The sequence below is a fragment of the Alligator mississippiensis genome, chromosome 1 (assembly GCF_030867095.1).
Source record: "Alligator mississippiensis isolate rAllMis1 chromosome 1, rAllMis1, whole genome shotgun sequence".
Taxonomy (NCBI): domain Eukaryota; kingdom Metazoa; phylum Chordata; order Crocodylia; family Alligatoridae; genus Alligator; species Alligator mississippiensis.
This window is the reverse complement of record NC_081824.1, coordinates 344,221,366-344,244,093: the sequence shown is the minus strand read 5'-3', so window position 1 is coordinate 344,244,093 and position 22,728 is coordinate 344,221,366. Positions and strand designations below refer to the sequence as shown.

General features: G+C 43.4%; 2 protein-coding genes and 1 long non-coding RNA gene across 8 annotated transcripts; 2 read left to right on the top strand and 1 right to left on the bottom strand.

The window, feature by feature from the left end:
• Positions 1-5,425: 5,425 nt before the first annotated feature.
• LOC109282590 (uncharacterized) lies at positions 5,426-8,158 on the bottom strand. Of its 4 annotated transcripts, none has more exons than XR_009459166.1 (3): positions 7,941-8,158; positions 5,685-5,833; positions 5,426-5,507 (listed from the first exon to the last, which is right to left on the bottom strand). It is a non-coding gene; the product is annotated as an uncharacterized LOC109282590 (long non-coding RNA). The 4 variants fall into 4 exon arrangements; XR_009459165.1 differs by having other exon boundaries at positions 5,685-5,789; positions 7,941-8,146; XR_002089613.2 differs by lacking the exon at positions 7,941-8,158 and adding an exon at positions 7,691-7,832.
• A 6,134-nt stretch (positions 8,159-14,292) lies between these two features.
• LOC102566393 (histone H2A-beta, sperm) lies at positions 14,293-17,407 on the top strand. The gene is made up of 2 exons (XM_014600397.3): positions 14,293-14,411; positions 15,753-17,407. Exon 2 carries the CDS (start codon positions 15,754-15,756, stop codon positions 16,159-16,161), a length of 408 nt encoding a protein of 135 aa, XP_014455883.1. The 5' UTR covers positions 14,293-14,411; position 15,753; the 3' UTR covers positions 16,162-17,407.
• A 1,068-nt stretch (positions 17,408-18,475) lies between these two features.
• LOC102566629 (histone H2A, sperm-like) lies at positions 18,476-20,424 on the top strand. Of its 3 annotated transcripts, XM_006270804.4 has the most exons (3): positions 18,476-18,595; positions 19,668-19,761; positions 19,910-20,424. In XM_006270804.4, exon 3 carries the CDS (start codon positions 19,922-19,924, stop codon positions 20,333-20,335), a length of 414 nt encoding a protein of 137 aa, XP_006270866.1. In that variant the 5' UTR covers positions 18,476-18,595; positions 19,668-19,761; positions 19,910-19,921; the 3' UTR covers positions 20,336-20,424. The 3 variants fall into 3 exon arrangements, with proteins under 3 accessions (XP_006270866.1, XP_019340480.1, XP_014455975.1); XM_019484935.2 differs by lacking the exon at positions 19,668-19,761 and having other exon boundaries at positions 18,476-18,600; XM_014600489.3 differs by lacking the exon at positions 19,668-19,761 and having other exon boundaries at positions 18,477-18,595.
• Positions 20,425-22,728: the final 2,304 nt, after the last annotated feature.

The window sequence follows — 22,728 nt, the reverse complement described above, 5'->3', positions numbered from 1 at the left end:
TCCACCCTGGGGACTGTCACACACACACGCCCCTCCCCTCGAGGAAACTATATGTCTCCTATCACAAACACACCCTCAGGATGTGTGTGTGATACTCACACCCCCCTCCCCTCAAGGAAACTGTCTTTTTGTCACATACACACACCCTTGAGGAAGAGAGAGAGAGAGAGAGTGTGTGTGTGTGTGTGTGTGTGTGTCTCACCCCCCCCCCCAAGTAAACTTTCTCAAACCCACACACACCACCCTCCCTCAAGGGAATTGGCAATGCCAACCCGACCAGCACTATGAATGAAGAAGACCCAGGGCTCATAATACACCATAGTATGAACATAAGCTGGCAGTGCGATGCTGTAGCCAGCAGGGAAAACAATACTCCGGCATGCATCAACTGATGCATCTCTAGCAAAACCAAGGAGGTGATTCTTCTGCTCTACTCAGCACTGGTGAGACTGCAGCTGGAGTACTGCATCCAGTTCTGGGCATTGCACTTTAACAAGGACATGGACAAGTTTGACAGAGTCCAGAGAAGAGCCACCTGTATGATCAGAGACTTGCACAGCAAGCCATACGAGGAAAGGCTGAGGGATCTGGGACTCTTCAGCCTGAAAAAGAGATGAGAGGGGATTTGCTAACAGTCTACCACTACATCAGGGGCTCAGTGAACAACTGTTACCAGGGCACCCTTAGGGGCAACCAAGAGTAATGGCCAAATTTCCAGAAGGCTATTTCAGGCTCAACATTAGAAAAAACTTCGCTCAGGGTGGCCAGACTGTGGAATAAGCTCCCTTCAGAGGTGGTGCAATCACCTACCCTGGAAATCTTCAAGAAGAGACTGGAAGGTCACCTTGCTGGGGTCGCCTGACCCCCAGTTATCTTTCCTGCCTGGGGCAGGGGGCTGAACCCGATGCTCTTCCAAGGTCCCTTTCAATCTATGAATCTCCTGCCCCCTCTCAAGGGAACTACCACATGTACACTCCCTCAAGGGTGCACTGCTCAAAATGAGGGCAGGGAAGCGGGTAGGAAATAGCTACACTACATTAGTTAATATCCACCAAGACTGTGTACCTCTTCTCTAGGCACCTGCTACCTCCCTGTGGATTTTTTTAAAGAGCTATAGGTAATAAAGGTGAAGAATCACTTAATGTCTCAGAAGTCAGGGTCTAAATACCATCATCTAGAGGAGGTTCCCGAAACTGTGGGATACATAGTCCTGGCAGTATGCAAGACATCTCTGGTGGGGGAGGGGGGTACGCAGGAGAAATTGTGTAATGACAGATTTAATTTTCATTATAATAATTTGCATCTAAGGAGTTAAAATATAAAATATATGCTGGAATGGGAACATGGGCAGCTGGTAAATCTGGAAGGGGGTACATAATAAGAAAAAGTTTAGGAACCTCTGGTCTAGAGTGATTCTTAAGTTCAACTACTACTTTATGCACTTGTAGATGTAGACTTTTAGATAGATATAGATATACACACCTTCTTAAATTCTATGCTACATGGTTAACCCATTAGCAACAGTAGGACTTCTTTCATGCATAAACTTCAGTAGGGCATAAAACTTGGCAGGCTTGGGGCCAGTGTGTATTTACTACACAAAAAAGATGGTGCAACATAATCCAACCTCAACAAATAAAAAACAAAACCCACAGAAATTCAACATGTTATGAAACACTGAGACTCTTAGCCTTTTTATCTTAAAGGGGAAAAAAACAAATCTTATGGAAAGGCTAAGAATATATGGTTAACTAAAATTTTCCAGTCTAAAATGACAAGAATATTCCAAATTAATCAAGGGCTGCAATTGCATAGATTTTAGTTATTCTTTTTTCTCCCCTGCTGTTGTTTCTTCTCATAACAGCTATATAAAGAAATGAAAGAAAGTCCCAGCACTTTATTTACATAAGTGGGATTCGGCTATTTTCTTGGGTTGCCAGACAAAGACTTAGATGAGTGAGACTAAGTTAGTTTCAGGCTAAGGTACCATTTCTGCAAGCACTTTTGGAAATGTTGCCATCCTAGAACTATTCATAGGTACAGATATTCTCCACACACCTGGTTGAGTGAGTATGGGGCATCTGATTATATTAACTTAATTAGGAGTAAAATTAAGTAAAAGTTTACAAGACTGAAGGCTTAGATTGTAAGACCTCAGGGGAAGGGACTGTTTTTGTTATGTTTGATGTACTTAACAAAATGAGGTGCTACTACTGACTAGAGCCCAAGACTATCACAATAAAATAAACAAATAAACAGGCATGTTAGCAATCCTGCATCTGTTCACTGCTAACAGATCTTTGATGTGTTGAAACTCATTAAGACTAGCACCTGGCAACATTTACTTTGAAAAAAACATTTTGGAATAATAGTTCCAAACTAAAACTTTGCATTTCAATAAATGACATTATTTCTCTTTTATCAAATTATATGAAAACACATACTACACTAAGTTCTGGGCATGTTGAAGCTTTTTTGCCTTCTCCCAGAACTGTTAGGAAGCATCCTAGCACTACTCTTCCTTCTTATTAAAAGCCTATGCTTTTTATATACATCCAGGATATTGTACAATACCTATCAATTTGGTACTTAAGATCCATGGACAATTAAGTAGTAACAGCAGATTTGTTTCTCACCAACCCACTAAGAGGTCTGTTAGAATAGAAATTTGATTTTGGATATTGTATAGATGTTTGGGGCACAGTGCTTTTGAGATAAGGATTTCTCAAAAAGCTGGCACTTTAATTTTAGGTCCAAATATCCCACCTAGTGACAACCACATGTGAACTGTGCAGCTGCCACATTCCTCCAATCCTCAGTTATATAGACCAAAAGGTTGTTTTAATATGAACAATATAAACTTGGCCATCACTCCCCTGACTGTCTTTTCTGGCCTTGGGTCCAGGGGTCCTTAGTAATAGGAGCTATGAAGTGCAATTTACTGACAAAACAAAATAGATAATCTTACTGAAGCCAATCTCGTGCAACAGGCTGCTTGGAAGCCTGGCAGACAGACAGCATACAAAGTTTCTGGGGCAGACGAGAGAAAATTGTAAGGGCTAGGCCACATAATCCTCTTATGTCTACCTGGAGTTTAGTGGGTTGTCAGAGAGAGATGGAGACAAAAGTCTTTGTCAAGGGGTAATCACAAAGTAAATAGATTATGAAGTGAGAGAAGATAAATAATGGAAGCAATAACCCCCCCCCCCACCAAAATGTAGCTCTTTACCTTGGTTTCATTTCCCCACTCATTTGTTCCGTTAAAGAGCTGCATATTGAGTCTAGCAAGTAACACCTTACCCCCACCAGCAGGTCACCTCCAGATAAGCTAAACGCTTGAAGCAGATGCATGGGAAAAATCCAACCACATACTGCAAGAAGATTAACAGTCAGTCACTGATAGTAGTTGTAGTTCACACCAGGTAGAAAACACACATGCTTACTCAGGCTAGGCAAAGTTGACTTATGCCATGGCAACATGCTGAAACCATGCCAGTTTGGAAAACCAGTGTAAGTCTTTACTATTCATTCCATCCAGGAAGAGCACACACCAACTGCAGATGCTTCCTCAGCCTGATGAAGGGTATTTATACCCAAAAAAACTTGCTAAGAAGAATGTTCCAACTATTTGCTTTGGTCTAATAAAAGATATCAGATTTACCCAAAGAACCTTGTCTGCCTAGGTTGTCCTTAGACCAACACAGCTATAACCTACATCACAGTCTACATGCACACATTTAGACTAATTCTGATGCAATATCAAAGTGGATGCTTATACAGGGGCTTGCCACAGATCACATCGTAACACATACATAAAAATAGTACAACTTCATATTTTGTAACTGTAAGAGGCCTGGTCTAAGTGACGAGACAACATACCTCAGTAATGTTGGCAATGCTATTTTGATTTTATCCCCCATTTAAAGATAGGGCACATCAAGGATGCTCCTCACACGACAAGGAACAAGGGTGACAAGGAACAATGGTAATAAGCTGATGGAGAATAGGTTTAGGTTAGAGATCAGAAGACAATATTTTACAGTTAGGGTGGCCAAAATCTGGAACCAACTTCCCAGGGAAGTGGTCCTTGCCCCTACCTTGGGCAAATTCAAGAGGAGGTTGGATGATCGCCTGTCTGGGGTCTTGTGAACCCAGCTTTCATTCCTGCCTGTGGCAGGGGGATCAGGCTAGATGATCTGTTCAGGTCCCTCCTGACCCTAGCTACTATGAAACTATGAAGTCATTCTTTTTATACTCAAGTCCCCACTTTTGTTTCACTACCACTATTGTACTCTGCAAGGCAACAGGCTGCTCAATACAGATTTACTCCCAATGTATAACACTGAAATAATTCAGTTGATAAGAGAGAACAAACCCAGGCCCCCTTTCAGTTTTCAAGTTAGTTCAGCATCACAACATCCCTCGCTGGAACAAACTTTCCAACTTTACTGGGCAACTTTGTAGGCCAGCAGCACTATCAAAGCTTTTCTGATTTGGTCAAGAAACATAACCTATGAATGGCAAATGGAGAGAACCTCCATCCTCTGAAAATCCACTTCAAGAAATAAAATAAATATCCTGGCCAAGTCCCTCGGTAAACAGGATTACCCAAGATAACCTGCTCACAGGAAACAGGTATTCTTATACCATTTGCTCCACTGAAGGTACTCCTATTTGCATGCTTTATTCTATTAAATACCTCTCACCTCACCCCAAGAGGACACTGAATAAATCTTGCAATCCAAGCCATATTCGGACTTTTCTCCTAGTATAACTGTTTCAATATTACTACAAAAGATTCAAGTTTGCATTGTTTAAATTCAAGACAAAACATGCTGGGGGGCAAAGAGGGGAGAGGGAAGATAGATTATTGAATTAATGGACAGAAGTACAGATAATGGTACATACCCTTTAATATGAGTTTATTTCAAAAGTTAAAGAAAATTTGATTTAAAATAATTCATTTGAATATATAAATGCAACTTGCATATGGCACATATTAATTAACGAGAGAACCACATACATAAATAAAGCATTCCAGGCAGGGAGGAAGTATACATTTTTTCATAGGTCAGTTGTTACTGGATTTTTTCTGAGAAGGGGCAGCCTCCTTTCCTGCTGAAGGGACTTCAGAAGTTCTCTTGGGAAGAAGTTGGGCTAGAATGTTTGGTAAAATGCCTCCTTCTGCAATGGTCACACTTGCAAACAGCTTGTTCAGCTCTTCATCATTCCTTACCGCCAGTTCAATGTGCCTTGGCATAACCCTGACTCTCCCATTTGTACTGGCAGTTTTTCCTGCCAGTTCCAGTATTTCAGCGCTTGGATACTCCAGCACTGCAGCCAGGTATACAGCAGCTCCAGTACCAATTCTCTGAGCATAGTGCCCTCTTCTGAGAAGCCTATGGACTCACCCCACTGGAAACTGCAGACCAGCTCTTGCAGTCTTGCTTGTTCTTATAGCCATAGCTTGTTTTGTTTTTTTGCCAGTTGATGGCATGTTTACTCAGCTGAGGGAGAGGATATGGAAATAATTACTCAAAGCATCAAGCCCCAGGAACCTCCCCCCTGCCTTCCCAATTCTTAATCAAAAGAGTGGGGGAAGAAATCCCAGCCATTCTTTTTTACAATATTCTATTCATTTATCAACTAGTTATACATAGTACCAGGCAACATTTAATACATACTGTTATGTCCAGAAGAACAATTGGGGCACAACTGTTTTTTTTTTTTCTACACTTTGCCCGTGTGAATCATCCGTTAGAGTTCAGCCATGATAAATGGTCATCGTGCTGGGTGGGGATAGAGAGCTTGTGAGATTTGATCTGAAGGACAGCTAGGCAAGGAAAAAGAAACCTTAGGAACTGATACCACTTACCTCTTCCCCCCACAACAAAAACTTTACATAAATCATCAGTGAAACATTGCTGTTGCCCCACATTAGGGCATGCTCTCATCAACGCTATCACTTTCTGTGGGGATCTTGGTTTTGGTGACAATTTTTTTTTTCCATTTCTCTTCTGCAATTAAGTGATATTTGAAGCAAATTTTTTGCAGTTTTTTTTTTAATAAGATGCTAAAAACAAGGATGAATTTGGAACAACATGTTTTACTATTCAAGTAAAGCCTTTGGACTGATATCAAATGAGAAATTGCAAAAGGGTTTTGGGGAATTGAATAGTATTTTGCTTTACAAATTGGAACCATAGTAGTTTTAAAAATCTCTCATCCACACAAAATGGATAGTCTGACTTTCAGTCTATTCCTACTTGCATGGGTAAGTTCTAATCATTGCCTGGGTAAGCAGGTGGTCAGACTAGCTGAGTGATATGTTGGCAATGCCTCTACTCCTAGATAAACCAGGTAGTCCTTTCCAGTACAGTTTTACTATCAGCCCTATGCTGGTTTTGACATTGTTTTAGTCAGGGGGAGTTTCCTCAAGTACAAATGCTAGGAATAACAGCTGCAAACTAGTTGAGAGTGGATTTAGGTTAGATATTAGGAAGACATTTTTCACAGTAAGGGTGGCCAGGATCTGGAATGGGCTTCCAAGAGAGGTGGTGCTATCACCTAGCTTGGAGGTCTTCAAGAGGAGGCTAGATAGTCACCTGGCTGGGGTCATCTGACCTCGGTCCTCTTTCCTGCCAGGGGCAGGGGGTCAGACACGACGGTGCATTGTGGTCCCTTCCGACTCTACAATCTATGAATCAGAGATGCCCTATATTAACTAGTCCAGTGATTATGGTTCCAACTTGGGATGGAGGGGAGTCTGAGTGGAGTTCACACTCTGAAGCCAGATCTCACACAGTACAGACAAATGTTTGTAAACCCAAACCACTGGGGGGGTGTTGTTATTTTTTTGAAAGACCTTATTTTTGTACTTTGAAAGAGAAGTGGGAAAAAGACTCCCCCTAAATTCCACAACCTGGAAGCTATTCACAAACCAACTACTATCCTTTTCTGTCCTTTTGTCCTGGATATTGTTATATGCCAGTATTAGTAATAAGTTTTTGAGGAATGGGGGCATTGTTATTATTGCTGGATTTTCTTGTTTGTTCTTTTCTTAAAGTAATACTGACTGGTTCTTTATCTGCAATCTTTGAGCAGCTTATACCACAGAATCCTATCACATTGGTAGTTTTGTTACTAGAAAGACATGTGTTTATTCAAAGAGAGTTTACCTCCCCCATTATCTCTCAAGGGCAAGAATGTTTCCTTGTTAGAAGGGCTGCTCTGATCAATCTTCTCATAAGTCTCCTGATAGAGTTGGTCTGAGAACAGATTGCCTTGTAGTTCTAACACTTGTTTTTTAACTACCATTATCCTCAAGAGTAACCATGTTTTTTTTTCTCCCCTACTTGCTAGTCAGCAGTACCTTGTAGAAGTCCTCAGGAAAAAAAAAGCCATCTGGGAGCAATCTTTTTTTATAGAGGAAGTTATACTTAGTGTTTCAAAGCAGTAAAGCAGCATTTTTCTTCTATTTTTTTCAATATTATATTCTCATAATTCATTAGTTACACTTAATAACATTTACACCTGAACAAAAACAATGTTTTGTGATGAAAGTCACACACACAGAGAAGTTCTAGTCTTAGAAGAAAATAGAAGTTTATAAAAAATATCAAAAGACAACATACTAGAATATGAGCAATTACAGTATGCTTGGAAGTTCTATAGTCCACTAATAAGTTACCTTTTTAGAGAGCTCCCCCCTTTCAGCATATTGTAATCTACATTTCAGACTAATACACCTCTAAAGTAGTAGAGCACTCTCCCTTCCCGCTTGTCTTTAACTCTTCAGCAATGGCTAGCTCAATAACTATTGTTTCAGAGCATTAATTCAGAGAAACTGCTATCACCTGGCCTTAATAAACTCCAAAAAAGAACAATGAGGTTATGGAGAGGAGAGAAAAGACTTCAAAGATTATGAAAATATTACCTACCTCATTCTAAGTTCTATGCCCAACTCTTGATTCTTCAAGTCATCTTTGATCCTGCAAACGCATACAGAGGTGCTTAATCTTATTACTCTGAACAATTTAATTGATTTCAGTAGGACATCTGGAAGCAACAAAGTTAAGAGCTTCTACAGGTGTTTGCATGAACAGGGCTCAAATGGGTAAAGGGCTAGATCTGCCAAGGAGCCTATGCTCTTTAGAATAGGCTCCAGAACCCTATGCTAGGTGCATCTGCTCCCTATACATAGCATGGGAAGAAACAGGCAATTTTGAGTGGTATCTAGAGCAGCCAGTTTGTTCAATAGGAAGCTGCCCAAAGCCAGCTGAAAATGGCGATGACCAGATAATCCAGGCCACCAGGGAAAACAACTGTGCATCACAATATAAATACCCAAGATATGGTTTTGGAGACACAAGCCCTTTTCCTGGAGTTATCTATATAAATTTATTAATGTTTGGATTCTTCTGATTTTCCCCTCTTTGGTCATCCCTTTCCCCTTTGTTCCTTTTTTAAAATAAGAATAACCATAACATACCCTTTACTTCTCCTCTAGCATGTCTGCTCATGCACCTTTCCCTAGTCTGTTACTTGTTCTTTCAATATCACTGTACATGATAACAAATAATCAATATAAACAATGTCAGTGCTTTATAAAATATGTAATCCCAATAATAGACCTACATATATTCATATGTGCACATGTATATATGTATGTGCATACACACACACATTCATATAGTATTTAAATATAGGCATTCTGAAGTATAGTTACAGTGTGGTTACAAATAATTAGGAATTTGTGTACAGTACATAATAGTTATTTAATACATGTCAAAACAATACAAAATTAATGAGGAAATGCTGAGGACAGTGGTGTGTCTGAAATTGTATTCCTTTCCTCTGACTGCTTGCTTTCTCTAGCCTAATGACACTTTAATTCTGTTCTAAATGGTGGAACAGCTTCAGCAGGAAGTATGCAGAGTGCCTTTTCCCAGAATAGCCTCTGCACTGACAGTTAGTGCATGCTTTCTGAAAGAAAGGAGAAACAGAGAGGTCTTGAACAGGGACTGGGACATGGACATCCCACCTACCAGAGGTAGGGACAATCTCGGGGATAGCTCTGTCAGGCCTTCAATCAGTGCAGATGTAGTTAGGGATTTTCTGGAAGGGCTAGACATTTTTAAATCTGCAGGTCCAGATGCCCTCCACCCAAGGGTGTTGAGGGAGCTGGCAAGGGTCATCACGGAGCCCTTGGCCTGGTTGTATGAGCATTCGTGGTCATTTGGCCAGGTGCCGGGGGATTGGAAACTGGCTAATGTGGTCCCAATTTTCAAGAAAGGGAGGAAGGAGGACCCAAGTAACTATAGGCCTGTAAGCCTCACCTCGGTGCTCGGGAAGATCTTGGAGAGAATCATCAAGGAGCACATCTGTGGACGGCCTGCAGGGGAGATCATGCTCAGGGGCAATCAGCAGGGGTTCATCAAAGGCAGGTCCTGCCTGAGCAACCTGATTGCCTTTTATGACCAAGTAACTAAATCCTTGGATGATGGTGTCACCGTGGACATAGTCTTTATAGACTTTAAGAAGGCCTTTGACACTGTCTCTCACCCCATCCTCATCAATAAATTAAGCGACTGTGGCATTGATGCCTACACAGTTGGATGGGTAAAAAATTGGCTGATGGGACACACCCAGAGAGTAGTGGTGGACGAGTTGTACTCAACCTGGTGAGATGTGAGCAGTAGGGTACACCAGGGCTCGGTCCTCGGGCCCGCACTGTTTAACATCATCAGTGATTTGGACAAGGGGTGGAAAGCATGCTGTCCAAGATGTGGGGCGAGGTGGACACACTTGAAGGGAGAGAAAGGCTGTAACTAGATTTAGACAGGCTACAGAAGTGGACAGATGAGAATAGGATGGGGTTCAACGTAGATAAATGCAGGGTGCTGCACCTTGGGAGAAGGAATCCACAGCATACATACAAGCTGGGGTGTTCCCTTCTTGAAAGCACAGAGGCGGAAAGGGATCCTGGAGTCATCACTGACTCCAAGATGAACATGAGCCGCCAATGCCTGACCACAGCCAGCAAGGCCAGCCATACCTTGTCATGCATCCAAAGGTGCATCTCAAGCCGGTCCAGAGAGGTGATACTCCCCCTCTACGCGACATTGATCAGGCCGCAGTTCATAGATTCATAGATGTTAGGGTCGGAAGGGACCTCAATAGATCATCAAGTCCGACCCCCTGCATAAGCAGGAAAGAGTGCTGGGTCTAGATGACCCCAGCTAGATACTCGTCTAACCTCCTCTTGAAGACCCCCAGGGTAGGGGAGAGCACCACCTCCCTTGGGAGCCCGTTCCAGACCTTGGCCACTCGAACTGTGAAGAAGTTCTTCCTAATGTCCAGTCTAAATCTGCTGTCTGCTAGCTTGTGGCCATTGTTTCTTGTAACCCCCAGGGGGCGCCTTGGTGAATAAATCCTCACTAATTCCCTTCTGTGCCCCCGTGATGAACTTATAGGCAGCCACAAGGTCGCCTCTCAACCTTCTCTTGCAGAGGCTGAAAAGGTCCAGTTTCTCTAGTCTCTCCTCGTAGGGCTTGGTCTGCAGGCCCTTGACCATACGAGTTGCCCTTCTCTGTACCCTCTCCAGGTTATCTGCATCCTTCTTGAAGTGTGGCGCCCAGAATTGCACGCAGTACTCCAACTGCGGTCTGACCAACGCCCTATAGAGGGGAAGTATCACCTCCCTGGACCTATTCGTCATGCATCTGCTGATGCACGATAAAGTGCCATTGGCTTTTCTGATGGCTTCGTCACACTGCCGGCTCATGTTCATCTTGGAGTCCACTAGGACTCCAAGATCCCTTTCCACCTCCGTGCCACCCAGCAGGTCATTCCCTAGGCTGTAGGTGTGCTGGACATTTTTCCTCCCTAGGTGCAGCACTTTGCATTTCTCCTTGTTGAACTGCATCCTGTTGTTTTCTGCCCACTTGTCCAACCTATCCAGGTCTGCCTGCAGCTGTTCCCTGCCCTCCGGCATGTCCACTTCTCCCCATAGCTTTGTGTCATCTGCAAACTTGGACAGAGTACACTTCACTCCCTTGTCCAAGTCGCTGATGAAGACATTAAAGAGTATCGGTCCCAGGACCGAGCCCTGCGGGACCCCACTGCCCACACCCTTCCAGGTCGAGACCGACCCATCTACCACGACTCTTTGGGTGCGACCCTCTAGCCAATTCGCCACCCACCGGACTGTGCAGTCATCCACATCGCAGCCTTTTAACTTGTTCACCAGTATGGGGTGGGATACCGTATCGAAGGCCTTCCTGAAGTCTAAGTATACGACATCCACCCCTCCTCCTGTGTCCAGGCGTTTCATAACCTGGTCATAGAAAGAGACTAGGTTGGTCAGGCACGATCTGCCCGCCACAAACCCATGCTGGTTTCCCCTCAGCATAATTTGCCCTGCCGGGCTCTCACAAATGTGAGCCTTGATAATTTTTTCAAAGACTTTACCAAGGATGGAGGTGAGACTGACCGGCCTATAGTTGCCCGGGTCCTCCTTCCTCCCCTTCTTGAAAATGGGGACCACGTTAGCCCTTTTCCAGTCCTCCAGGACTTGGCCCGTGCGCCACGAGAGTTCGAATATTCCCGCCAGTGGCTCTGCAATGATGTCGGCCAGTGCCTTCAGCACCCTCGGATGGAGCCCATCCGGGCCTGCCGACTTAAAGGCATCCAGTTCTTCCAAGTGACTCTGTACCACCTCAGGATCTACGCATGGAAGTCTGGCACCTTGCTGCTGCCTCTCTACAATCCCAGTGAGAGACTTGTCGTGCCCCTCACTTAGGAACACTGAGGCAAAGAACTCGTTGAGGAGTTCAGCCTTGTCCCCCCTGTCTGTCACCAATTGTTTCTGCCCATTTAGCAGGGGTCCTATTCCTCCCTGGGCCTTCCTTTTACTCCCAATATATCTAAAAAACAATTTCTTGTTGTCCTTTACTTGGGTTGCCATCCTCAGCTCCATGGTAGCTTTGGCCCGCCTAACTGCCTCCCTACAAGCACGAGCAGAGGAGGTATATTCATCTTTAGTGATCTCACCCTGTTTCCACTTTTTATGTGCTCCCCTTTTGGCCCTTAGGCTGCCCTGGATTTCTCTGGTCAGCCATGGAAGCCTCCTGGCCCCTTTCCCTCTTTTGCCTCGCTCAGGGATCGTCTTGCTTTGTGCCCAAAGGATCGTTTCCTTTAGGCACAGCCACCCTTCTTGGGCTCCCATCCCATCAAAACTCCTACTCTGCAGTGCTTCCTTGACTAATCGCCTGAGTGCATTGAGATCAGCTTTCCTAAAGTCTAGCATTTTCACCCTACTAGTTACCTTACCCACTCGCCGTTGGAGTGCTGCATCCAGTACTGGGTGCCGCACTTCAAAAGGGATGTGGCCAGCCTGGAGAGGGTTCAGAGGAGGACCACCGGCTTGGTGAGAGGGCAGCAGGACAGGCCCTGCAAGGAGAGACTGAAGGAGCTGAACCTGTTCAGCCTCAGCAAGAGGAGGCTGAGGGGGGACCTGGTGGCTGCCTACAAACTCATCAGGGGAGATCAACAGCTAATAGGCAGAGCCCTTTTCTCCCCAGCACCACCTGGGGTGACAAGGAACAATGGTAATAAGTTGATGGAGAATAGGTTTAGGTTAGAGACCAGAAGGCAATATTTTACAGTTAGGGTGGCCAAAATCTGGAACCAACTTCCCAGGGAAGTGGTCCTCGCCCCTACCTTGGGCAAATTCAAGAGGAGGTTGGACAATCACCTGTCTGGGGTCTTGTGAACCCAGCATTCATTCCTGCCTGTGTCAGGGGGGTCAGGCTAGATGATCTGTTCAGGTCCCTCCTGACCCTAGCTACTATGCAACTATGAAACTGCACCCGGGTCTCCCTCCCCAAGCAAGTGCTTTAATTACTAGGTAAGTGATCGGTAACATTTAACAAGTGACAGTTAAAACCAGTTCAGCTCAGGTCCCAGGAAAGCTGGCACTTCCAACCAGACTACTGTTGCTACTGCAACTCTTCCCACCACTTTTCCTTGCTGTTTGGCTCTGGTACAGACAAAGCCCTCTACCACTGAACAGTACTGAAGGCCCTTGCTGCCAAAATGCCTCAGAAGATCCCTATTCTCTGGGCTGTGCTGGATCCAGCCGCTGCCCTAGGTTATTAATTAACAAATGGGCACCACCACTTTCTCTGGCCATGTTTTAGAAGAAATTAGTGACCATGAGTACATTGATCCACAAGGATCCTGATCCTGCCAGTGTGTGTGAAGAATACTGGATTGAGCCCATCAGGAGTGCTAGGTGGAGGAAAAGTAATTCATGGATCTACTTCAGGCATCATGTTGTCCAGCTGTGACAAAAATGAAGCAGTTGTTGTTTTGGGTATGCACAGTGATGCAGCTCCAGGTGTTTAAGAACCTTTGTATCAAAAAGTGAGGGGCCCCTCAGCAGTTAATCACCTCCTGGGTTTGGTAGCAGCTGAGTGAGGGTTTCCAGGAACCCACTGAGTTTAGGTGCAGAAACTCTATGTTAGTCCCATTTTATACACATACATTCTTTTTTTGGATAGCCCAAAGCTATTAACATGCGTAAGTGATTGTAAGCATTGCTGCCTTAGGTGTTTGTTCCAATTTGTTTTACCTGAACCATCAATTAAATCTTAAGTACCCAGGCAGAACTGCATTTGTAATATCTGATTCATCATCTGTAGCTGAAATACCATTCAAACCAATACAGCACAGATTTTGATGGAATGAGAATGCTTTTTGAATCCCAGAAAGCAAACGCAAAAGGGGAGGGATGCTCACAAACATACGTTTCTTTAAAATATCAGTGAATCTTTATAAATAAGTTGAAGGCATTTGCTCAGCTACAATAGATCTGGATTTACTAATATGAGTTCATTTTTCCCTTAATTTTGAAGCCAACATATACAGAATTAAAGTTTTTTCACAATCAAACAATACTTAGTAACTATATAATATTTTTCACCTTTGAAGTTAAAATATTTTATAATTATTAGCTAGTTAACCCTCACAAAACCATAATGAAGCAAGCAGGAATTCATTCATTCATCCATTTTATGGATGGTGATACTTTGGTCAGAGTGGTTAAGTGCCTTGTTTTAAATCACAGTGAATTATCAGTACAGAGCCTGGAATGCCTAGTCCTAATTTTCTACCTTGTGAAGACACTTTATCTTTCAGGTGTTTATAATTTGTTTCTGTTTCCCTCTCCCTCCCAATCAAGTACACTACCTTTTATGGTGTGAAGAGTCCATAAGTAATCCTGTGATCACCTGATCTGGAGTAAAGGCAGCTAAGAAGGATAAAAAGGAGTCAGCTATCTTCTAGAAGTATTTAGCTGGACACAGATATTGACAAGTGTGGGACAGAATAAAGCAGGTTTACTGAAGGTAATGGGAGGCTAGTTTAAAGTTTTAGTTATCTTACAAGTGATGTTGAGGGCATTGGCTTTTGGAGAAAGCATTAATGATTTTTAAGTAGTGCTATAGTACTTGTGTTTCTAATAGATCTTGCATCATTGGCTGATACAACTTTAATGCTAAGCTCCTCAACTGTGAATAAACCAGATTGTTATGCTTGTTTCCTTCTACCTCCTCTTAATAAATGTAGGCTTCTGGCTTCCTGTAGTTTTCCTAAGTTGCTGTTTATTCTATTCTGGGATGCCTCTGTCTTTTCACGGTGTGCTCTGATTCTAGTGCCTTACAGCAAGCTTTTCCTAATTCTATAATAATCTAATAACCAGCAATTTGATTGTATCCTGCAAACTTCTGTGAAGATAGGGATGTAGAAATTGTCACATTTTGCAGTAGGTTGCAAAAAGTAGTATCTACAAAAACATTATCACTATGGCTAAAATGATATGTTTCTTTAACATAAAACCTTAAGTTCCCTTAGTCTCCCTAGTTAAACTATAACTTCTTTGGAGTACTTAATGAATAGGTACACATACAAGGTATTGTGAAGTAAACTGAAAGGGGAACTTGCAGCATAAGACTTCCTAAAACATGAGGATTCTTGGCACTGCAACTGGATGATGAGGCCCAACCTGTCTTGTTTTTTCTCTAGACCAGTAGTTCCCAACCTCTTTTTCTGCCGTGACCTGCTGTTGGGAGCAGTAGGGCAGGGATGGGGGAGCTCACTGCATGGGGTATGGCTTGTCTTTTAATGCACAGCACTGCTGGCATTTATTTTCCCCCCACCCCTCCCCGTGACCCTCATTTAGGTCACAACCTGAAATTGGGAACCACTGCTCTAAACCATTATAGCCCCTGCTCTTGTGCTTCAATCTGGTCTTTGAGGTAATAGCTAAGTCTGAAAACAATGGTCCTGTACAGAGAGAATTCCTTCTCTCTCCTTAAAGACTTCCCAGGCATCAGGGAGGGAAAAAAGCCTATTTGCATCTCTAGGAGGCAATATCTGAATCAACAGGAAGGTCTGTTACTGTAACACCAGAGCTACCTTCTAACAGGTAGTCAAACAAATAACTTTCTAAAGAAAGATGGAAGTATTTTAAACCTAACAAACACTTGCTACTTAACTGGCTTGCTTTAAACCATTGTTTCCTTCTCTTGACAGAAGTTAATCTTGGTTATTGGAATGTATTATAGAGGAAGGATGTTGTTAACCTTCCTACCATGTTGGCTTTTACTATGACTTAGTTGTAGCTCAATCACTTGACTTTTTTTACAGTGACTTCTTGTAATCTGTCTGCTTTCTTGGCTGCTTATTAGAATGTCTGGACGTGGAAAGAAAAATGCCAAACCCCCATCGGTATCAAAGAAAAGCAAGTCGGCAAAAGCTGGACTGCAGTTCCCAGTTGGCCGTGTCCTGAGACTCCTCCGAAGAGGGCACTATGCTGAGAGAATTGGTGCTGGAGCTCCAGTGTACCTGGCTGCAGTGTTGGAATATCTGAGTGCTGAGATATTGGAACTGGCAGGAAATGCTGCACGTGAAAACAAGAAAGGCAGGATAGGGCCAAGACACATCCAGCTGGCAGTGAGGAATGATGAAGAGCTGAACAAGCTGTTTGCAGGCGTGACCATTGCTGAAGGCGGGGTCATGCCCAACATCCTTTCCCAGCTTCTCCCCAAGAAAACGCACACAGCTGCTGTTCCTACAGGGGAAGAATCAAGTCCTTGATTGATTTATTTTTCTTTGTGGAATTCCTCTTGTCTCTTCCTAGCTTGAATTTTGCACTTAAGGACAATGAGTCTCTCTAGATACTATTTATGTATGAGATGTTGATTATGATGAATATTACTCAGGCCCACTATTTTAACGGTTGTTTTGGTTGGTTTTGTGTTTTTGTGTTTTTTGTTTTTTTTTGTTTTTTGTAATACTTGTAATAAACTTCCTGAAATGCAACAACTGACTCTAATCTATGTTCTGTGGATATTGTTTGTCTTTTTTCCTCCTTCTCAAGATAAAGGAATGATGATTTGATTTATTTATTTTTCCAGAAAAATGTTTATCTTGCCACTTGTTAAACAACATAAATGCTGCATGCTTGCTTTCCAAACCCTGGAAGTAGAGCTAATTTTACATCCTATCCAGTTCTGGACTGTTGGGTCTAGTTCAGTTCCTATAAGTGAAAAAGCTGCTGCTGCTACCATCACCACTACTAACACAGTCCACCCCAGCTGAAAATGCTGGTCCCCCATGGGGGCAGGATGAGGTTATACAATTGCTTGACCAACCTTAGCTAGAAAGTAGCAGAGATGTTTGTTATACTAAAAACAATAACATTGTCATAGTGGCTAAAGGAATGCTTTTTTTGTTTTGTTCTGTTGGTGCAGACTTATTCTTTTTTGGGGACCTGATACGCTGTGCTGGCAAAAGCACTCTTGCTGGCATAAGCTGCTTCTCTACTGAGTAGTTGGCTCATGTAACTAAGCCAGGCAACGTGGGATGCTTTAGTGCTTCCTGCTCATGTGCTTGACTTGCATTAGCTTCATGCTGAAGGGACTGAAAAATAGAAATGTCCCCACTAGTGCCTCCAGAGGGTGTCAAGTTTTTGGAGAATCAGTGTCACTTTAACAGACATGCAGACTCAGCAGCATAGGGACACAACTTGGCACCTGCAGTACAGGGACAGAACTGACTTCCAGCTGTTGTTGCAATTGAGACTGATCATATAGCTGCCTCTTTCTCCCCTCCAAGTTGGTTCCTGTAGTGGTTGCCCCCTTTGCCCTGCCCTAGTTACCCTACTCTGCAGGCTGATCTGTGACAGCTTCCACACTTAAAAACAATCAACAGAGCCGGGGCTGGCAATCCACTAGAAATAATGGACTGAATGAATGCACTTGCACCCTAGTGTCGGTGCCACTTGTGAATCAGCTGCCATCACTATCCAGCCTTTGTGAGCTGGAAAAGAATATCTTCACAGGCCAGATTCAGCTCATTGGCTATTGGTTGCTATGCTCTGTGATTTTTAAAGTATAGTCTTCCTCTTTCTTCATAGTTATTTTGGACATGGGAAGAGTTAAGGGTTACTTTATTTTAATAAGGATATTCAATTTATTTAATAAAAACTCATTATGTTTAATTAACTAATATTTTACCTGTTTAATGTTGCTGCCTTTTCAGCTTCATGGTAGTAGCAGTGCAGGAAGCCTGAATATGACTCTTCCATTTAGCTTTGCTTACACACATGCATGAGTTCCCAAGTATTACTCAGTGAAAATGGTCTGTTGCTATTACCCTTACACACCTGGGCAAGATCCAATATGACATGTGCCATGAGACTATCTAGTTCTAAAATAAAAATCATGAAATATATACCTTTTATATTTACATCTGTGTGCAAATTAATTAGACTATGTGACTTTCAAAGTCCCTCACAGTCCCCTGATTCTATACACCTGACAGCTCTGAGGATATTTAAGGGAAGAGTTCTCTTAAATTCAGAGACCCCTAACCTTTCCAGGTGGTCTGTGTTGTCAGAAATGTATACCCATAGCAGACTGCACAGAAGAACATGGGCTAGTCATTACTTTGACTTTCCACTAGATGAGGAAGGTGTGACAGCAGTTACTACCAGCCATTAAGATGTTTTCAAAAGTATTTAGTCTGCTTTTGCGGAAATGCTGTGTAAGCCCTGGGTTAAGCAAAATAAATTGAATACATGCTCTTAAATTTGAAGCCAATGTATACATTTTAGATGCTTTTGAAATAATTTGTAAGACTTTAGCTCTTTCCACCTGGTGGGCTCAATGCATTCTGTATAATATGAGCCAATCGGAGCTCATAACACAACTTTGAGATGGGTTAATATTCTTATGTGCATTTTACAGATGGGGAAAATGAGTCACAGCAGTAAAATAACTTGCCAACAATATGAGAGAGAGATCCTTAATCTCTGAGGTGGTTATATCATGTTTCTGTCATTTATTATTTGGAGCTGTGACTGAATCATCAATAATCCAAGCAATATTAAATGACCTGGAGTAAGAGCTGCTAATGAGCTGGCTACTACTCTGAGTGTTAAAAGGAGACAGCTGGCCCCTACAGAAAGAGAACTCTATTAGTTTCAGGTAGTAGTGTTCCTAGGAGGAGGACTGAGAAAAAGGCTTGGGTAAGGTAAAAGTTAGTTTGCTTCTCTGTAGGGAAAAATATATTTTGTCAAAAAAATTAATCCTCTTTCCTGTAGTGGTTCATGTGGTATAGTTGAAGCAGTAACTAAGCAATTATATTTATTATATATGGCACCAAGCTGGTTTTAAGTGAGTCATTTTTCTAGAGCTTGTTGTCTCCCATAGCCATAAGAAAGAAATAGGTTCTTCATTCAGCTTCTGAATCCCTTCTGTAAGACTGCTTTGTTCTGTCCCTGCATCCTGCTTCCCTCATTACTAGCTCTAAACAGAACTTCCTTTTCAATTTTATTTTTCTAATAATTGGCCTTTGTCTCTGTTAACAGCAACAGACCTTGCCTGTTGTCTGTGGTTGCTATAAAGAGGTTGTCTTGCTAGCCATGTAGCCACACAAGTAGCTAACTGTGCTGAGCTCTCTTCAGTACTTTTCCCAGCTTCTTGAGTAGGTTTTTGCAGCCCTGGTACTTCTCTTTTCCCCCCAGCCTCCTCCTAGCTACATCCATTCCTCCTTGACTTGTGTTGGGGTCTGTTACATTACTACAACAGTCCTTTTACAATAAAATTAAACTTCAAGTGGCTTTCACACTGCACTACTTCTGTGTTCCTGTTGCTCTTAGCTAAGAATTGCTAACCAGTTTTCTCTTGGTTTGTTGGCTTTGGGTTTATAGCTTGTACTGAGGGATGCTGATTAGTTTCCTGCCTGGAAGAGTCCCTGTTGTTCTCCTTCATGATATTTAAGGCAACACTCTTCCAACCCTCCTCAACTGTCTAGGTATTCCAAGACAGCAGATGAAGCCATGTTGCTGGCTTTGTCTTGCCTTTCTTGATCCTTTTAGGGTCTTGCTCATTCCGAAGCAGATACAGTGTTTGACAATGTTATCCCCAGGCAAAGCTTTACTTTTTCCAAAAGTTTCAGAGCCTTGTTAGGTGGCAGACTTACTTTCTCTCTGCTGCACAGGAAAGTCATCAAGAGTCTTTAATATGTTTTAAATGATAGGGGGTTGGGTCTTGAGAGAATTTCTAAGCAACTACCTGACTCTGGACATCTTTCTTCAGAAGAAGGATCTAAGCAATTAATCTAGTAAACTATTACTGGTGAGATAACCTCCTTTTAAAGATCAGGATTGTTATCTTAGAAGAAGAACTAAAGGTACTGTATTGGAATGTGAGGGGAAAGTAAAAATGCATATCTAATCTTGTCACCACCTTCTCCTTCTCTATAGCTTAAATATAGGGATACTGTAATAGTGCCCTTTTTTAATGGTTTTTACTGCTCTCTTCCTCCTTTTCTGGACTAGATTGATACCAGAATGTCTGGATGTGAAAAGAAAAATGTGAAATCCCCAGCTGTGTCAAAGAAAACCAAGTCTGCAAAAGCTGGGCTGCAATTCCCAGTTGGCCGTGTGCATCGGCTACTCAGAAGAGGGCACTATGCTGAGAGAATTGGTGCTGGAGCTCCAGTGTACCTGGCTGCAGTGCTGGAATATCTGAGTGCTGAGATATTGGAAATGGCAGGAAATGCTGCACGTGAAAACAAGAGAAGCAGGATAGGGCCACGACACATCCAGCTGGCAGTAAGGAACGATGAAGAGCTGAATAGTCTGTTTGCAGGTGTGACCATTGCTGAAGGAGGGGTCATGCCCAATATCCTCTCCCAGCTTCTTCCCAAGAAAACAAAATCTTCTAGTCCAGGACAGAAAGATGGCCAGTCACAGGAATTCTAGTAGCTGTTAAGTTCGCTACCTCTGGGATGGGTTTCCTCCATAACTGTTAATTTATCATGCCTACAGACTCTTGATTTTTTTTTTTTTAATTTATTTTTAATGTATGTTCTTTAACTGCTTCTAAGTGTGCTTCTTTTATTGATCTCTGTGAAATAAATACTTGTGCAGAAGGTTGGGGGGATTCTTTGTCTTATGTGCTGCAGCTTTTAAGAAGGAAAAACATGACTTCTCATTCCAGAGAGAAGTTGCTCTTCATCTGTATCCCAATTTAAGGTAACCTGAGCCCAGATGTTTAAACCTAGTTACTGCATGCATAAAATGAAATGTGTTTAGGCCTGACAGTGAGCATGTGAATGTACATAATGCATGTTTGAAGATGGTGGGGGCTCGGCCAACTGGGGATCTCATTAGTCAGCACACCCTCTCAGTAACCACTTACCGCCCTACTGCTCTTAAGTACTGGATTGTTTCAAAGGTTGCAGTGCAACAATCCACAGCTTCCAATGCTCTGTTCCAGTTTCTAAGGGAGCTTTTGAAACATGCTGGCTGATAACTTGATCAGGCGGTCACCAGTTCTTGTAGTAGGAGATACAGTGAACTGGATTTGTTTTTGATTATTCCTACACCGCTTTTTTTTTTTTTTCTTGGACATTGTATGCCTTTGTATGAAGGAGTGGAGGAATACATCTGCAGTTTCTATCCTTTATAGGAAGTAGAGACTAGAAGTGGGGTACAGAAGGCACTCAAATCAGGGGCAAAACACTTTGGGGTGGCTGCTGGTATCAGAGAAGTAGGGCTGGAAAGGACCTCCAGAGATTTTTCTAGTCCAGTGTTTCTCAACCCAAAACTGGGTTGCAAGAATGTATGAAAGGGTTGCGAACAATCACAAGAAAAATGCAGAAAATAAAATGAATTTTCTCTTTTTTTTTAAAGGACAAAAATGTGGGAACCACAGGTTTCCCCTTACACATTGGCAGAGTTCCAGCCTGTAAGGGGCTGCTTAGGGCTGGGGGTGATCAGGCAGGGGCCACCACATGCATGTGGCAGCCAGGTGATGTGGAGAGCAGAACCCACAGCTCCTGGTAGGTAAGGGTGTGGGGTGTAAGCACAGTGTTGGAAGGGGAAGGGGGCAGCACAGGTGATGCATGGGAGGGATGCATGTTGCCCTCTCCTACCCTCCCCAGATTTATGCACCCACAGTGGACACAGGGCTGCAGCCTGGCCAGACTGGCACAGGCAGCAGCTGCCTCTGCTTTCCAGCAGGTGGGACACAGCACAGGAGGGCAGAGTGGAGTTGCAAGACCTGTTATTGTGGCTTCTGCTGCCAGAAGGAGTCAGCAGTGGCTGAGCCATGGCAGCAGGTTACAGTCACAGCCTGGTGCATGAGTGCCTGGCAGTAGGAAGAGGTGAGGGCAGCGCAAGTTCCCCCACCCCCAGCACAGCTGGCATGGGGGTCCTGCTGGTCGCAGTGGCAGCAGCAACTAGTCTCAACCCTGCTCTACCTTCCTGCACTGTCTCCTGCCTGCTGGGTCACGGGGGTGGCTCCTGCCCATGCTGGTCCAGTCAGGCTATGGCTCCTGCCTGTTGTAGGCACCCAAATCTAGGGGGCATATGTCCCCACAGTGGAGGTCTGGGGGCAGGGAGCAGCAGGTCCGGATAGAGGGGCAAAAGCAGGGCAGAGGGAGGGTGGAGGGCTGTGGGTTGGGAGTGCTGGTGCCCTTACCAGAAGGGGCAGGGGGCTATTTTCTACTTAAACTATTTACTGCCTCAGAACTGGCCCTTGATGTTTACAGATGAGTCCCGGAACAACAAAAGGTTGAGAACCACTGATTTAATCCACCCCCTCCCCCCCCGCCTGAGGCAGGATCATCCCTATCCAAACCATCCTGTACACTCCATAATATAATCTTTACAGCAGACTACCATCAACCCTGACATGACACAGAGCTAGTACCCTAACCTGCCACAGATAAAGCAGTGGAGCCATGGCAGTCAATTATGGCTTCAATTATGGCTTCTATTAAATGTTGTCAATATATGTTCAAGAGATCCCAGGTAAAGGGCCATGACCTCCTCCCCCCTCCAAATACAGAGGAAGGGAAAACCCACACAGCCCATACCAATCTGACCATGGGGTAAAATTCCTTCCCAACACTAACTATGGTGCTCAGTCTGAACCTGAGTGGAGGGGAAAGACTCACTAGCCAGGAACCTCTGGCTTTGGTCCCAGTTGGAGCATTGGCTATAGCCAATGCCTCTAAGGAAGGCTTAGAAACATTCTCAAACATATAGCAGAAAGAGCTGGGAAGGAGCAACAGCCAAGCCCAGAAGCATAGGAAGTACCCATAGTAGGACATAGGCATACCCGTGCTAAATCATCCATGACCAGTGGC

Excerpts from the sequence above, each read along its gene's own strand:
- LOC102566393 (XM_014600397.3), top strand. The coding sequence starts at position 15,754 with ATGTCTGGACGTGGAAAGAAAAATGCCAAACCCCCATCGGTATCAAAG.
- LOC102566629 (XM_006270804.4), top strand. The coding sequence starts at position 19,922 with ATGTCTGGATGTGAAAAGAAAAATGTGAAATCCCCAGCTGTGTCAAAG.